This window comes from Thalia democratica, chromosome 6 (assembly GCF_965202585.1).
Source record: "Thalia democratica chromosome 6, ktThaDemo2.hap1.1, whole genome shotgun sequence".
NCBI lineage: Eukaryota > Metazoa > Chordata > Thaliacea > Salpida > Salpidae > Thalia > Thalia democratica.
This window is the reverse complement of record NC_139170.1, coordinates 34,172,656-34,191,282: the sequence shown is the minus strand read 5'-3', so window position 1 is coordinate 34,191,282 and position 18,627 is coordinate 34,172,656. Positions and strand designations below refer to the sequence as shown.

General features: G+C 26.1%; 1 protein-coding gene across 1 annotated transcript; it reads right to left on the bottom strand.

The window, feature by feature from the left end:
* Nucleotides 1-4,901: 4,901 nt before the first annotated feature.
* On the bottom strand, nt 4,902-16,131 carry LOC145837791 (coatomer subunit epsilon-like). Its single transcript, XM_082945235.1, has 8 exons — nt 16,008-16,131; nt 11,113-11,301; nt 9,066-9,202; nt 8,242-8,295; nt 7,714-7,834; nt 6,399-6,515; nt 5,510-5,647; nt 4,902-5,228 (listed from the first exon to the last, which is right to left on the bottom strand). The coding sequence occupies exons 1-8, from the start codon at nt 16,101-16,103 to the stop codon at nt 5,184-5,186; spliced, it is 897 nt and encodes a 298-aa protein (XP_082801361.1). The 5' UTR covers nt 16,104-16,131; the 3' UTR covers nt 4,902-5,183.
* Between the last annotated feature and the right edge of the window lie 2,496 nt (nt 16,132-18,627).

Below are 18,627 nucleotides of genomic sequence, written 5' to 3'. Positions count from 1 at the left end.
TATCGCCATTATAGGTAACAAAGCATAACGAAAAAATATTTAGAGTTTTGTTTAATTTCATTTATTTACCAATTAGAAAACTAAGCAATCACACAAACATATACAATACCCAATAAATATGATTATGCAGCTTATAATGTTTAGTTAGTAAATGAAAAAGGATTTTTTATACATTTTAAATTCACAGAAATAGGTTTGTTTTTGTGTAAAAATACGGGACTTGTTACAGGGTTAATAATCAAGTTTACTAGTAACAGAATCCTATCCAGTGTAAATTTTGACAAAAAGTTTAGTGTATTATTCAAAATTCAGTTTGAAACACGGCTTGACAATTAAAAAAAATATCTACGACATACTTTTTAGCTGGACCAATGAGGTAAAAGCAAGTTCAACTTTTTTAGCAATAATAAAAAAAATACAAAAATGCTTATTTAAAAACTGTCCTTTATTTAGATTAGTCGTTTACTATTATATGTATTTTTTTAGTTTTTAAGTAAACGTTTTCAAAAATTTACGTGAAATTTCCGGCGAAGAATTTTATTTCTTGCCGAGGCCCACAAAAGCTTTGTTTAGTATATCTGAACCTTTTCTCAAATAAAGCTGCCGGGCTCTGATTTAAAGAACCTAATGTAACCTAATGTAAGAACCTAATGTAACCTAGTGTAAGAACCTAATGTATTGTGTAAAACTAGAAATACTAAAAGAAACGTTGCTGTAATTTTTTAATCAGTTTATAAAACATACTTAACTTTTTGACTACTTCGACTTTTTATATTTTTTAAGAAAGTTATTTAGTTTAGTTTATTTAAACTTCAATGAAGCTTTATAGGAAAAAACAAAACTTTTACGGAAAACAATGAGATTAATTGTTTTAGCAATTATTTTTTTTTGGTTACTTTTTCCGTATATACTCATTCAAAGTGTAAAATAAGATTTTAAAGACAAGAATCAATAACAACATTATTTATTAAACTATTAATTCTTTCTAAAACACTAAACAAAACTGAAAGATGTTCTGTATTTAGTGTACTTACATCAAGAAAACTAAAACCTAGTTTAAACTAATGATTTAATAGTCGAAAAATGTTAAAAACTACCTTTTATTAAAAAACTCGTGGGTTTGTTATATATAAAACCTATAAGTTACAATTTTTTTCCAAGCAACTTCAAACTGTAAGTTCAGTATAACATCAATTAATATAAAAATTCAATAAAGTCTTTTAAAAATTCACAAACACCTGTTCAATGATCTTTATGTGAAAATAAATAAAAACTTTTAAAGCAAAAGTCTAGTTTTTAAATTATAAAAGTAGAATCTGTTAGAATCATTTGCTTTGTTGATTGAGAGCCTTTTATAAATAAGGAGCAAGATTTTTTCAGAAAAGTGTCTTTTCTGGCTATTGTATTGTTTCTTTGAGACATATTGTTTTAAACTTAAATATAAGTCGAGAGCCACAGATTTCTGCTTATCAGTTTACCGACTTCTGATCAACTTCTAATGTTTAATTTCATATATTATATGTTTAATTGTTGAAAAAGCAATTAATGTACTTTGGGAAAGGAGAATAAATATAATTTTGTCTTTTTAATTATATATTTTCTAAATAAGTTTTGCTCAAAGAGCCCTTCAGTGCTTAAAAAAAAATTTAAAACAAAAAGTTCTTATTCTAATAGAATTTGAAACATAATTCTACTTGAATAAGAACTTTTTGTTTATTTAAGCACTGAAAAGCTTTCTAAGTGAAACTTAGTTTGTAAATAAATTATAAAAAAAAAGGTTGTTAACTTCTTATAAAACTTAAACTGTCAACAAACTTGTTTATACAAAGGAACTGATATTTTGTAAACTGCTGCTTTGTGTATTTTTTCATAAAGTTTTAGAATCTTAACAACAAATGTTTTAATAAGTACGTAGGTTACTAAATGTATTTCAAAGAAAAATGACAGACAGATACAAAAAAAAAGTCTAATAACTAAATTTACAAACTTTTTACAAAAATAAAAACGAATGCTGATAAAACACTGTTAACCAATAGCATTTTCAAATTCGTAACTAATTTTATGATAGAAATTTCCTTTTTCACAGTTCACTCAAAGAAATATTTGTAGTTATTTAAATTCAAGTAAAAGCCTTATAGTTTCCGTATTACTGCCTTAACTGCAAATTTTAAGTTTTTTTTAAGTAAACACTATGTTCGAGGTAAATAAGTAATGTGCGGCCTGCGGGACGGGTCCAGCCCGAGACGTGCTTTTTAGCATAAAACAAAATAAACTAAGTTTTTTATACAATATGACTTTTAATTGGTTTATTAAATTAAAATCCAGTACACAGTTGAGTTATTTAACGAATTACTATATTGTCCTAGGCAAGTTGTTAAAAGGTATCCAAGCGGTGCTCGCATCTTTAATCGAAAGGTTCTCCATGCACCAGGTCCTAAAACCAAATATTTTGAGCGTCTTCTCTTTTCGTTCAGTAAACTATATTTTGCAAGTTTGCATTTCAACTATTTTTTATATTTAGAAGCTAATCAAGCCGCTAAGATTTTTTTAAAAAATTTGGCCGGCATAGTTTTTTTTCTGTTAAATCTGGCACACTGATAAATATATTTCTATTCCTTCTCAATATACTTTTCTATATTTATCTATTCTACTTAGATTTGAACTAAACCCAAACAAAAGTCAAGCTTTAAATGGTTATCATGTATAATTTTCTACGATGAAATAGATACCATATTCAATAGCTAAATGTTAAAACATAATAATAATGTTATAATCCAATTTTAAACAAACAATTAATTAAACCTGGTTTTACCCACACATTAAGAAGTCTTCATTAAACATATATATCTTCTTACTGTGTATAAATGTTAGTCTTGTAGTTTTATTTTACTGTACAATTTCAATATATATTTTGTTAAGTAACCTGTGTTATAGTTTTAGTTGTTAAACACTAACTTCAGTTATTTTGCACAGATTTGATTTTTGATAATGACTAACGTAAGTTTTAAAAACTATTACGAACCTTAAAAAAATTCTTAATTTTAATTTGCTTTTACAAAATGCGGACAAAACTTTATAAAGACAACTTGGTTAAGCAACAGAATGTCTTTTACATTCAAAAAAATCATTTAGTTATAATACTTACTTTTTTATCGATATACAGAATATTATAAACACTTCGATTTTAGTACATTAAGTTGTTTTATTGTGAAGTTAACTAAAAGCAATTTATTGTATGTCTGTTAATACTTAGTGAGAACGCAAAATAAGGTTGGTTTTGATTTCGTCCTTACAGTTTTCATTTTAAATTGAAAGAGTTATCAGACATGCATGCACTTAATTTGTAGGTAATTTAAGTTTGTGAAACTTGTCTTACTAACTGTAAAAATGTTTCTTTTTCAGTTGTTGCTTAGTTTTAAATTGATCTATTTCAGTTGTTACAATTCATTAAACATGCAAAATGCCTGTGCTTCCTTAAATTAAGAAACTTATTGCTAAAATAAAAAACAAATTAAATAAGCAGATAAAAGTGATTTTTGAATAAAAAATTTAGACAAAGTTAATTAATTTGTTTTAAAAGAAATAACAAAAATCAGGTTATTTTTCAAAAAAAAGTGTTAGTTTTGAAAGATCTTTTCATTTTATTTGTTATAAAAATATTATCTAGCAAGATTATTTACGAACTTAATAAGTCATATTTTATAAAGGGTCAACGAAAAAGAAAATTCCAAAGCTATTTAAACTTCTGTTAATATAGATAAAACTTCACAACTCCCCTCTGAATAGGAAATAAATAAAATACTTTAAAGAGGATTTTTCTAAATCATAATCTAGTAAAATATTAGTATCTGTGTAATAACCTACCAGGCTTGTGGAAAAATACCTTGTTAATATTTTTTTTGTTGAAAATATTTGTATCAGAAACCCTTAGTGTTTTTTACAACATTAACATCATATATATATATCGATTTAAAATACTTCATGAGACTTAATAATTGTAACCCAATTTATTATTTGTAATTTTTTCACTGTTTACTTCTGCTTCATAAAAAGGACCGACATTTTCCTTCGGTAAAATAGAAAGTTGTTCAACAAACAATTAAAAATATCTGAATTACAAATGTTAACTTTCTACCAAAATAATTTTACAACTTACTGCTGAAATACGTATTAAAGTTGTTGTATTAGTAAAGTTTCGAATATAACAGGATCTTTTTTATGCATAGTGCTATATAATATATCTAGGGAAAGAATGAAAATAAGGAGTTTATGCTCTTAATTTTATCAGTACTTAACAAATGAAGAAAACATTAGCGAAGGTCAACAGAGACTAAGCCTGGACTTAGATATTTCGTGAGACAAACCCAAGTTAACATGAAGGTTTGATCGTACCAATTCCATCTAAATTTATATAATCGAAGTGGTATGATCAAACCTTCATGAACATAACAAATACTTACTACTTGAATGTTAAAAATTTTAAAGATTATTTTGAACCTTAATAACAATTCAATTTAAACTGGTGCAGCTTAAATTTTAATTTTAATTCAATTTTGTGCAAATTAACAAAGTCTTGTATAAATCAGAGATAATCTTAAGTTAAAAAAAAAGCCTGTATTTTTATTTTTTTTATAAGCACTTACAAACAAATTTATTCTAGTTTGCTTTCAAAAACTTAAAAATTCGGATTACGAAAAATATTTTTTACTCGTGCAAAGCAATTCGTACTTAACAACGAAGTACTATTTTAATTTATAAGTTATAGAATTCCCTTATATAAAATAGTATGTGTTAAGTAAGAGCAGATTTTTTTTCACATTTACCATTAAATAAAAAACATTATAGACAAATATTTTAAATAATAAAATGAATAATAAAAGGCTTTTAAGGAATTTTATAAACTTATAAAATAATTTAAATTCATATAAGTGTTTGTTTATTTTACTACAATAAAACACTCAAAAGTAAAAAAATAGTTAAGTAGTTGTTTTTCAAATTTAGATAAAATTTTACATTCAATAGTATAAAAGTGTCACAAAAGATAAGAAACCTTCACTAAAACATGTATTTACAAACTATTCAGTAAATTTATAAATTGGTCTGAATTTTTTAATTATTGCCTCGTTACAAACAAATACAATACGAAATTAAATAATAAAAGCAACTAGGAATTTTATTAACATTTAAGCTTGTGTGTATTGCAAGATCACTCTGTCGAAATCATTTTCCTGTAAAAATTAGTTGTTCACAAATTTTATATTGTTTTAAGAACAGTAATTGATACCATTAGTTTATGTAATATTTTTTTTTAAGTATTCTATAAAATAATTGCAAAATTTACGAGGAATATTCGTTAATTACTTTTTTTAGACTCTTTGAAAATTAAAATTTTAGTTGCTCTTTGTTTACACAAAACTCACTGATGCTTTTCAAGCTTTGCATGGTGGTTTTTATAACTGATATAGAAGCGATTAAGTGCTTGTTTTAATCAAACAAATATTCAACAAACTTTAGCTTGAAGGTTCTGCACGTAGGAGTGGTTGGGATGCGAGCTTTTGAGCAAGTTCAAGTACCTGGTGTAGTCGGATTTGCCCTGCAGTTGCGACAACACCACCATGTTAATCAGCGTCTCCGCGCAGTTGCTGTCCTGTTTGCATTGTTAAATTTTATAAACCAACATTTATAACACAAAGTACTAATATTAAACTGTTTTGACTTATAGATATTTATCGTTTGGTAACAATTTTAAAGTTTAAAACAGAGAATGAAAAAAACATTAAGTTGAGGGTTTACGGACCTGTTAAGAGTTCCTGAGAGTTCCCCTGTTTAGAAACTAGTGGATGACTTACAACTAACAACTGATTGACTAACATCAGTTTCACTACTATTGCTTTTATGAATAATTAGAATAATCACCAATAACTTAAATAACTAATTAGTATTGTAATTTCTAAACTACTTAAATTAATTTTTGTGTGAGCTCAATTTAATTATCAAAATAAAATCATATGGTGCAAAGAATGAATTAAGTTCGTCATTTAGAACAATTAAAGTTGTAGTACTTAGGTGAGAAATCTGTTTATTTTTTTTTTATTATTAAATATTTGTTTTCTAAAACTCAGCAACTTTGAGTTTTACGACTTTAGTAATTATAAACTTAATTGTTGTATCAAACCAATTCCAATACTGAAGTTAATTAGTTTTTTAGATTCAATAATAACTTAATTGCCTAATCTATTCAAGCAATGACTAGTGCTTCTAATTAAGCAGCTTTTAAGAATTTTTTAAAAACAAATTTAAAATATTTTATATACAAAATGGTGCCAGTATTTAAAACTGCCACATATACTATTTGAATTTAAGTCTATGAAAAATATCTGGTTATAAAACAAACAAACGGTATTATTGGCTTCTTGCAGTACAGATTCAGCTTCGTCGAGTTTATTTTGAGCCAGTAAGCAGGCAGCTTGCCCGTTCAAAAGTAATGGTGATGGTCCGTTCTTTTCTGATAACTCCTAAAACAGTATAAACATTTGTTCAATATAAAAACCTTATCTATTTATGTTTTACATCAGGGTTTCCCAAACTGGGCAAAGTAACCAAATATTACAGAAATTTAGGGGGCCATGAGCAGCAAAGAAGCCATAGGGGGGCCATGAGGTCATTAATTAAATCTCACATTAGATATTCTGGAGTTGATTATGAAGAGCAAGAAAAGGTTATAGGCGTTTTAATGGTAATTTTTGAAAAACATCGTTGGGCCTTAGTTTTTTTAATTTCTTTAAAGGGGGCCTTTGTAATAATAATTTGGGAAACCCTGTTTTACATAATCTATTTTGAAATTTTTCTATATATATTTTTTTTTAATAATCATTATTGTTTAGAATTTGATAAATATTTGCTTATATTAGTTATTTGATTACATTTTTTTATTATTAGAAATAGTTTGATGTTTTTTTAGCTGGTATCTTTGAAAATGAGTAGAATTTTTTTTTATCTTACTTGCTAATAACTTAAAAAGTTTAAACTACTCTATGGACTAAATGATGGAGAAAGATTTTTTCAAACAATCTCAAGATATAAATGGTATGGAGATAATAAACCTTAAAATATAAGTTTTTACTTAACATAATTAATTTATAACTATTTTAACAATTTCTTATAAGCTCCTAAAACTTAAAATTATAAGTTGTCAATGAGTATTAAAAGTCAAAATATACAAAAATACCAACCTTTACGTCATTATAACAACATTAAAGGTGCCTTTTTTAGCTTACTAAAAGTTATGACCTACTATAAAAGTATTACCTTGAGTAAAACATACAAAGATAAATGCAGATTTCTATTTTTAAAATATTATTTAGCGTTAGAAATCATACTTTAAGAAACATGCAAATACTTAAAAAATACAGATTTTGGGTTACAAACCTAGTATGTTAAAAAACTTTTAATTTTTCAAAATACCGATAAAAATTTAAGACTATCAACTTGTAAAATAAGTTAAAAAGTAACTTATAGAATCTAAATAAAAACTTATACCAACCAATTCAACAAAATTATAAACTGATACATAACTGTGTATTTACAAAACAGTTAAAATACAGTGTATGAGATTTAAAAAAATGTTGTTTCTACTAACTTGAAAGATACAAAAATCCTTTCAAGGTTTTATGTACATTTTTGTGGCAAAAACAACTAATAAATTCAACTGACTTGGAATATGTAAAAAGCATCCTGAAGTTTTTCACCACCGATGTTCATATTGTACCACGCTTGTGCCAGTTGCGTCAATGTGGCGTCCTCATCCAAGTCCATCATCAGTTTCAACTCTTTCCTATTAAATTGATATATGTTGACTTAAAACAAGTGTTTTGTTTGATTACAAAAATGTATATATTATACACAACAACTTTACATAATTAAAAACAAAAATCTAAGCAACTTTGATAAAAACAAATTAAAACTGTAACGAAATTAAAGAAAAATTAATTTGAAATTATTAGGAAGAAGTTAACAAAGTAAGTGGACTTAAAATAAGTTTAACTTAAATGGAGATTAACTACAATAAAAATATGATATAGCTAAGAAGTTTATGCAAAATAAGTCATTTTAAGTACTGACAGTTTAAAAGGAAACATTTTTCAAACAAAAAACTATACTACAACGAGTTCACCCCAATACCTGTGAGGCATCTGTGTAAAAGTTAATAAAGTTATCTTTACTGAGATATTTAAAACTTACTTTGCGAGGTCAACCCTGTTCATTGACAGCAAAATTTGTACTCCCAGTGCGGATCTGTTAGTTATTAATTTAAGTAAAAATAATACTTTACCAAGTATTTTAATTTGAAAATTCGAAAACTATAAACTAAATAACAACATATAAACATTTTAAGCGATAAACTATATGTAAAAAATTAAACTGAAGTGTAGTTTTAAAGCTATGAGTTAAAACTTAGTTTAGTTTCAATCCAATTACTTTTGTAAAATTAAGGGCATAGAAGGGTCCAACATTTATTTTACTAAAAGTAACATTGGATCTTATATGAAAGCATAAAGTTTAAACAACAAGCCAGTTTTTATAGAATTAAAAAACTTTATTTAACTTTTGAGATATTGTAATTTTTATAAAAAGTTTCCGATACAAACATATGGACCGCAAATTTTTTGCGGTCATTTTTTTCAAAAATTTAAAAAATAACAATAAAAATTAAAAATAACGAATAAAAATGTTCACTAGTTATACAAGAAAAAGTTTACAAGCAGGTTTTATACTTTATAATATACAAAACTAAAACAAAGTACTATGAACAATCATAATTAGAACTAGAGTAGAATACGGTTACTATTTAAATTTTAGTGTATATTATGTCTTTAAATATACCATAATTGTATAACAAGAAAATTGTTTTTTACTATCAAAACAAGTTTCAAATATTAATTAAATAATAAAATAATTAGGGTAACCTCACTGAAACAAACTATCAACGCAAATTTTATTTTAAAACATTTTGCATATCCTCAACACAGTAGTGAAACTTTTACAAAATATCAAGTGAAACTAACGCTTCCATGCACTCAGTGTTGTGTAGGACCCTCAACGCGGCATCGGTGTTGTTCATGTGAAAGTAAATGCTGGCAGTCAGAACAGGCAGTATCTTGTTGTCAATGTCAGTATTCGCCTTCAGTCTCTCCTCTACTACCTGCAATTGATTTTTGATCGATGTTGTTAAAATTTTGCTGTCTAATGATTTGCTTCATTTAAATTTTATTAATATCATTCATACATCAGATTCTCATGCAGCTTGGTTTTAGTTTATAGATTTTTACCTTGCTTCAATTTGCTTTTTATTACATTTATAAATAAAAAGCAGCTCCTGAGATATTATGGATCAAATATAGAGGGTTGAATAGTTTACTTATAGAAAAAGCAATCTAAAATGACAAAATAGTTTTCAAGCATCATTTTTTTTTTTTTTAGTACTTTTTTTATTCATTATAGGATTTGTTTTAATTTAGTAAAAACATATTTAATCAAAAACTAAAAATTTATAAAAATAAATTTAAAGTTTAGTCATAAATACAAATTATATACACTTTATAAATACTACATTCAGATGTTCAAGAAACATATTTTGAAAACTTGAGATATTTAGCAAAAAAATCTAGGAGGAAATATATGTTTTAAATAACTTTGAAATTTCTGAGAAAATTAGTGATGAAAAATGAACTTTCATACATTTGTAAATTGTTACATGTAAGTAGTTATAAAGAATTTTTACACGTGAAACATTTTAAACTTCGTGAGAATATAGTTGAACTAAATTGTGTCTCATAAGTTATCTAAAATTTATATATTTATCAAAACTATTTATAATTTATGCTTTTAAGTAAGGGATAACAGTAAACTTTATAAAAAAAAACTCTTGAATCCCCTTCTGACCTTAACCAAGGTGGTCAACTGATTTTGAGAATTTTCTTCCAGGTTTTTGAAAGTACACGTTTGTGGGTCACGTTAGTTTAAAATTAAGTTTTAGGTAACAGTGTTAAAAAGTATAAAAACATTGAAAAGATACTGTAAAGCTACTTGAAATGTGTTTTCAAATATAAAATATTTTGATGATGAAAATTTTTTGTTATCTTGTCAATTTTTGTGTCAAGCTGATACTTTAAAACTTAAAATGTAAAAATTGTTCAAAATTTCTGGTTTATTCAGGTTTTTTAGCGATCTATGTTCATAATTCCTGGTTTTTTCAGTTTTTTATCAAAATTTCTCAAATTCTAGGTTTCTTCAGGATAGGTTTTTTGGGCATAATCTATAAAAGAGCATAAAAAATCCAGAAATCTTATCAACTTTTTTATTAAATTTTTTTTTTTTTGAAAAGTTAGTACGTAAAAAGCAAAAACGAAACAGTGTATACAAAGTAAAATATATAAGTTTAACAAACAAAGCATAAATTTTATTTAATCAATATAGTAAAAGTTTGTATAAATATATTCATAAAAAAGCTTAAGTAGTAATATTTATAAATAAAAATATTGACTTCATCAAAAATTTTATTTTTTATTTGAAAAACAGAAAGTATTATTTATACTTACTTCATAAATTGTTTTAAATATATATAGATTATGTATTTGATTATATAGATTATACATATGGATATAACTGTCACATATCTTTTTAGACTTATTTAAGCACTAACGAGTTCTTTGACCGAAATTAATTTGTAAAATAAACTCTTGAAAGAATAAATTCATATATAGATTATTGTAAAACAATATTTCATTTTTGTACTATAGCATAAAGATAGAAGCACAGTAAGCTAGAAAATTATACCTTTAAGATTCAATTCTGTAATTTTGATAGACTTTTCAAAACTAAAAATTAATCAAATTTATAAAACCATTCAAATATAACTTCTTCAGCTTTTATAACTTAGTGCTTTTTAAAAATTCACTTTAAAAGTTGTTAATAAAAATTACACATGAACTGTATATATCTTTTAATTATCTATAGAATCTTCCTTTGAACCACTAAATTATTTAATTATGAACTGTAATCAATGTTTACAGCCCAAAAGCATCTTGCTTAAAACAATTAAATTGAACAAACCTTCAAAATATCTTCTTGTTTGCTCTCATCTCCGGTGGCTTTCAAGAACTCTGTGTAGAGCTTCACCGCTTGCAACTGAGGATCATAAGAGGAATCAATTTCTCCCAACACAACGGCAAATTTCTTCTGAGCGGTGTAGGAGCGGTACATGAACACGTCTCTCTCCAGCTGCAAACTCGCCTCTGAAACCTGTTGAAAAAGAATCATGAGTACATTTTAATGATTGTTAAACAATAAGTTTACCTTGTGTAGGAAATAGCAATCTACACTTATATTAATAAATTATATTCAGGAAAGTATTAGTTATAAAAATGTTAAAATACATTGTAGCATCTTTACTCAAAAAACCAATAAAAATTTTAAGTATAGTATTGTTTGTGCACAAAATTAAATGATTAGAAAACATATTTTATAATGTTTAATTAAGCTTTTAAACTTTATTGCTTTTTGGTTGTAGCTTTATTTTATTAACTGTTAATCAAATACATTCATTTTTTACATGAACTTGTACTATAATTTATCTAACAGATTTTTTTATTTGGTCATATTTGCTTTTTGTTTAAGCCTTAACCGTAATATCATAAGTGGAATCTAACTATCTTTTTTAATAAAATTAGCTTATTTAAGTGAAAATTACTTTAAATGAACTAAACAAACTTAAATTAATTACAAGGTAGTATTTAATTTAAAAAAGTTCTACCAAAGTATCAGGGAGAATAAAGCTTTAACAATGTGTTTAAAACTACTAAAAAAGTTAATAAAAATCAATTGTTCCTAAGTTTTAAAGTTAAAAATCTAAATTTTAGCAACATATACTTTAAATATAGTGAAAAATTTTGAATTTGGGAATAATAACTTTAAAATAGTTTTATGAAAAAATATGTTATTTTTTCTTAAGACTAAAAATAATTTAAAACATATTGATTTAAAAACAAAATTTTAAGTAAATAGGTTGCATTGAAACTTCAAATTAAGTAATTTATAGTGAATATACAAAATCTCTCTTTTTTAGTTTGTACCTTCCTTATAACACCTATAGAACATAATAACTTTGATGCATAATGTCTAACACTAAACTTTTTCAACTTAACTAAAACAGGAACGGGTCAAAATTGCACGAGTGCACAAAACTGCACGAAGATACTTTTGCAAAAAGTTACTTAATTTCACAAGGGAACAAAATTGCACAAAGACAAATTTTCACCAAGGGTCAGTTTTGCACGGAGGGTCATTTTCGCACAAGTAAAAAAGAAAAATATTTATAAACATAAAAAAAAAATATGAATTAAAAAAAAAAAGTTATTTACCAAGGGTAAAAGTTAGGGGTAAGAGTGATAGTAAAAAAAATAATATCAAATAAATGTTATTATAAAAAAAATTAAAAAGAAAAGAAAAAAGCTGTTTCCAAGGGTAAGGGTGAGTGGTAACAGTGAAAGTAAAAAAATCAAAAAAAAAATCAAAAGTATATATAATTAAGTTAATAAAAAAATTATTAAAAAATAAATAAATCAACGGGTGCAAAAATGTGTTCGGCCAAAATTTTCTACTCATGCAAAAGTGTCTTTGTGCAGAAGTGACCCTTAGTGCAATTTTATTTTTGTACAATTTTATCCCCTTGTGCAAAAGTATCTTTGTGCAATTTTGTACAAGGATGCAAATTTAACAGCTACCCGTTTAAAACATTCAGGAGATAAGAATTCAATCTAAAAAAAAATAAACTTATTAAAACTAATATGAACTGTTTTTAACCATAATAACACCTTTAAACACAACAACCTTGAAAAAGACTTTTAAAAACAACCTTTAAAAATGAGTTACAAAAAACATCTGCAAAAGTTTTTTAGATTTAAAGCCTGATATAATGTGTGGTGTGAGACAAGTTCAAATCAAATACAATATCAGTGTAGTTAAACATGAGTTTTAGTTTATTTTTGAAACTTTAACAACTTTTTTTAATATAAGTACTACTCATACAAACTACTTAAAATTTTTTACTTATTTTTAAAAATTGGTTTTGTTTTTTGTATTTTAACCTCAGATAGTTATTACAGCTAATTTCATAAAAATGTTCTAGTCTTGTATACGGAACCAAAGTTGGTGAGCTAATAGGTTCTGAGGGAAAGTTTAGGAGACAAGTAAGTCAAAACTGCTGTTAGTTTTTTTAACTTTTATTCTCAAAATGTTTATTTACCTTTGTTTTCATAATTCTTTTTAATTTTAATTTTTACATGCAGCAAGTTATAAATTTTGAACTATTTAATAAAAAAATTTGTAATATGTTTTTTTTGATAACTCTTTTCTAAATAAGGTATATATACTTTTAGCCAACTTATAAATTTCAAAGCAAAATGACAATGAAAAAAGTTGTTTATACAATTGTTTATGAAACTTTACAAAACTGAGTATAGTTTATTTTTTAGATAGGAGTTTTGATAGCAATTTTTTTCAATTTTTCATACAAATAGAGATTATTTTTAGGAATAGAATGTACTTTAACTCGATATTAATAATAGATACACTAGTATGAAAATTTCTTGAGTTAAAAAAAAATAACCAAGTGTTTGAACTTTATTAAGTATTATATTAAACTAAAAATTAAAATTTATATCTAGGGTGTAAAGCAGGGTTTCCCAAAGTGGGCCAAGTGGCCCCCTAGGGGGCCATGAGTAGCAAAGGGGGAAGAGGGGGGGCCATGAGCAGTAAAGGAGCCACAGGGGGGCCATGAGGCCATAAATTGAAACTTACACTAGATATTCTTTAGTTGCAGATGAAGAGCAAATAAAGAAAAAAAAAAGGTCTGATGTGTATTTTATGTAGTGATGTACCGGACTCACTATCCGGGTCCGGGTCCGGCCGGATATTGCCATTTTTGTCTGATATCCGGATCCGGCGGGACTCTAATTTGAAAAAAAGTCCGGATCCGGTTCCGGCCGGACTCTAACTTGAAAAAAAAGTCCGGGTCCGGTTCCGGCCGGATTCTAATTTGAAAAAAAAGTCCGGATCCGGGTCCGGCCGGATCTTAACAGAGATCCGGCCGGACCCTGATCTAGTTAGTAAAAAAGAGCATACTGAAAAGTATTTTTTTAAAAACAAACCCTGTGAAAATTAATAAGAGTCATTTTCGTCAGTCAAAATTAAACACCTACCGTGATTGGCTCATTTTGTACACGTGACTAATTTACATTTGTTCACATTTAAACTATAAATAAACATTTCATGAAATGCAACTCTTTACATATGTTGTAAAATTGAAAACTTTGGAATGAATACTTGCACTATTTATTATTTAAAGTTGAGCTCAGAGAGTATTTAGAGTTAATACGGTTGAATGTACGAGCCAATGAGAATCATATGACGAAATGTTTCAAACTAAATACTGATGCAACAAAACATCAGAACATGACAGGCAGTTTATATGTAAGAAGTTAGTTAGTTTGGTGTGTAGCTTGAAGCAACAAAATATCTTGAACGTTTTTGTTAATGCTTATTTTAAGTAGTGTTTTGTCTTAAAAGTGAATATTTCAACAGGTGTTTAATTGTTTAAATATTTAAGCCAGGTTTATAGTTTAATAGTTTATTAAAAATTTTACAGTTTCTTGTTTACTAAAAGTTTTATTTAATTTTTAGTTTTTTATTTTAAGTCTTTTGATATAGATTTAAATAGCTTCCAGTTTTTAAAGTGTTACCGAAGTAATTAATAATTTTGTATATGCTAGTATTTCTTGTTGTGTTTTATATAAAAGATTCAATACTCAAAACTGTCGTGTCTGATTATAGAAAGTAGTCTCAGTTATAATTTAGTATTTGTTAGATATTAATTAAATAAGGTAGGATTTAATTATGATGGTTAGTACTAATAAGTTAAGTGTACCACAATCAGTCAACAATTTTACTACCTTTGCTAGCTGTTCTACTCATTATTAGATTAAAGTAATTTTTCAGTTTTTAAAAACCTCATTCTGACTCAGGCTTGTTTATACTCACTCTAGCTAGTTTTATTGACTTAAACAGTGGCAACCCTGCTAGTTTGAAAATTTTTGGGAATTTTAGAAAATCTTGAACTGCCTCAGGCTAGTTTAGTTTTTTATAAAAACTCAGGCTAGTTTTCTTTTAGATTTTGAATGAGTTTGAGCTGATCCAGCTTTCAATATTTTGTAATTTTCTAGTTTATTTTGTTCAAGAACTTGATTTCAGATTTTTAATTGTAAATAACACCTAAATTTGTAAACCTTGAGGCTAGCTGTTCTACTTATTATTAGATTAAAATTTTATTTTTTCAGTTTTTAAAAACCTCATTCTGACTCAGGCTAGTCTATTCTAGTAATGTACCGGACTCACTATCCGGGTCCGGGTCCGGCCGGATATTGCTATTTTTGTCTGATATCCGGATCCGGCCGGATTCTAATTTGAAAAAATAGTCCGGATCCGGTTCCGGCCGGACTCTAATTTGAAAAAAAAGTCCGGGTCCGGTTCCGGCCGGATTCTAATTTGAAAAAAAAGTCCGGATCCGGTTCCGGCCGGATTCTAGTTTGAAAAAAAAGTCCGGATCCGGGTCCGGCCGGACCCGAAATTGTGGGTCCGGTACATCACTAATTTTATGGTAGTTTAGAAACTTACACTAGGTATTCTTGAGTTTCAGATGAAGAGCAAAAAAAAAAAAAAAAAAGGTCTTATGTGTATTTTATCGTAGTATGAGTAATCTATATGTAGAAGGGGGCCATTACTTTTTCAAACTCTTTAAAGGGGGCCATTAGCAAAAAAGTTTGAGAAACCCCGATGTAAAGTAATAAATAAATGTATATTTCAACTTGTTAAAATATATAATAATCAAATTATCATCATATTCAAACAAAAATGAACTAATTGTATTTAGATAATTAGAAAAAGTTACTTACTTTAAGGTTTTGGCACTCATTGATGCACTTTTGGTATAAACCACAGTAGTAAGCGTTTTTCACACTAAAAAGAACATCAACTTCTGCTTCAGGCATTTTAATTTTTTATTACTTTTATATGACTGCAAAAAGTAATTTTCATTTCATTTAAAGCTTTCATTACAAATATTAAAGATAGTTTGGAATTAAGAATAACATACTATTAAACAGATATTCAATATAAAGTATAAATAAAATATTTTGTAGTAAGATGTTTATAAAAAAGAAACAAGATGGTACTTTAACTTTTTTTAAACTTGAACAGTTCAAGTATATTTAACAAATTAAGGGCATAGGGGGAGGGGTAAAAACTTTTTTTTTAAATTTGATCTTACTTTATATAGTTTTTATAAAGCTACAAGATGCTTTTTACAGATTATAAAAATTCAAAATATTTTTTGAGATATAGCCGGTCAAAGTTGGAGGCAGCAATAGAATTCTTATGGGAGGCGCAAACTAAAACTGCAAATAACTAGAAATCACTAAAAATCTACCTTCTTCTACGTTTTTTGAGATAACTACCTCAAATTTTAAGGAAATGTTCCTTGCAATACTTAGAAAATTCTGTTGAAAAAAAATTTTTTTTAATTAAAAAATTTAAATTTTATAATAAAAAAACAAAAAAATAACTGTATTTTCTTGTATAGTCTATTTTTGCCGCTTTAGTTTGCGCCCCATAATGATCCTATTGCTGCCTCCAACTTTGACGGGCTATATCTCAAAAGTTATTTATAATTTTTATAATCTGTAAAAAGCATCTTGTAGCTTAGTAAAAACTATATAAAATAAGATAAAATTTCGAAAAAAGTGTTTTACCCACCCCCCTATGCCCTTAGTTATATTTAAAATAAATTTAATAAAAAACAGGTTTTTATCACTAGATAACCTTAAACAGTTAACAATTATGAAACACATCTATATAGTAGTGTTAGGAAAATGTACAACAAAATAAAAACTTTGACAGTATTATACAATAAAAAAAACTGTTTTAACTCAAGGTTTCCCAATGGTTTTGTTGAAAATTTCTTTTTTTTAAGTAACAATTTCAAGGGTTTTCCAGTGTTTCTACTTTTGTTTTAAAATATTTATTTTTTTCAGTATTTAAGTTTATATAGCTAATTAACTTAAGCATAAGTCCACAAACTTTTATATTGGTACTTTGGTACTAGGTTAGAGTTCTTTGATTAAGACAAAGTTTCAACTCATTTAAGTAAAAAGCCAGCCTGCATAAACAAAAATTAAACAAAGTTACATCAAACTACCCAAGTTAGTCTGAGGTTTTAAGAAAACTTAAATGAAAGTTGTAAGAGCAAAGTACTGAAAACACTTTATAGTTTTAATTAATCTTAAATACTTGATAAAACTCATTACGTTTAGATAAGGACTTCGTACCTTGTATAAATCACATAATTTTTAGAAACAAATTGGTTTTAAAGTCATAAAAACTAGCTTGAGATTAAGGAAAAAATTGAAAACAGTTGTAGTTTTGCATAAACTTGAAAAAAGCTTAGGTCAGTCTGAAATTTTTAAGCAATATTTTTTTTTTCTAACTAGTCTCAGTTAACTTATATCAGCCTGAATCTAGCAGAATTTATATTATTTTGAGTTTTTAGCAATTATGATTAACTTTGTTCAATTTTAACAGGAAATTTGTAGTTTCACTACTTTCAACATATTAACATTTTAAGGGCTTAAATCAAAGGTCTGTTGATAGGTTTGAAAGAAATAATTTTATTATGCTTAAAAAACACATTTTATTTTTTTTTTTTTGATATTATTTAAAAAGGATAGTATATTATAGGAAATTAAGTAATTTTAAAAAACAACACTAAGAATTTAAATTATTTAATTTGTTTTTAACAAAAGTTATATCAATCTAATTGAAGCAAAATTTTGAAATGGATCCATGGGCAACAATTTGCTAGACCCTGGTTTAGCTATATTACTATTTTAAATTATTATTCTTTTAATAAAAAAAGATGTTTTCTGGTTCTTTGAGATAATGTCATTTCAAATGTTATTGAATAACTTAACAAAAAGTAATTCAATAAAATTTTTCATCAAAAAAAAATTAAATAAAAAAACAGTACAATAAAAGACAGTGGAATTAATAAAGATTTATTGCTAGAATGACAGGGTAATTTTATTGTTAATAATATGAAAAAATCAATTGAAAACTTACTATGAAAATTATTATGTTGAAAAAAAAGGTATTCATTAAATTTATTGTAACCCACTAGTTTAATACTATTGAGTATGCAATTATAATGATTTACTTATATTAATTATGTCTTTTCAACATTATTAATATAATGAAATTTAAAAGAAAAAGTGAAATAACACAACACTAAAATTTTAAAGTTTTGGCTAATGTATGCTTTAAATACTTTTAAGTAAAATTCAAAAATGGCTTAAGGCCATAGGGGGGGGGGGTCCAACATTTTTTTTTACAAAAATTAACTCTAGCTTTTATATGAAAGCTTTAAGTGCAAACTACAAGCCAGTTTTTATAGAATTCAAAAATACCATTTAACTTTTGAGATACTTAACTATTTTTTTAAATTTTCTAATATAAACGTAT

Bases quoted from the DNA above. Each gene is read 5' to 3' on its own strand.
- LOC145837791 (XM_082945235.1), bottom strand. From the start codon at position 16,103: ATGCCTGAAGCAGAAGTTGATGTTCTTTTTAGTGTGAAAAACGCTTAC. The intron at 7,835-8,241 runs GTAAGTTTTAAA...TCAATTTAATAG, and splicing joins AACAGGGTTGACCTCGCAAA to GAAAGAGTTGAAACTGATGA. The intron at 5,648-6,398 runs GTTTGTTTGTTT...CAATGCAAACAG, and splicing joins TGCAAGAAGCCAATAATACC to GACAGCAACTGCGCGGAGAC.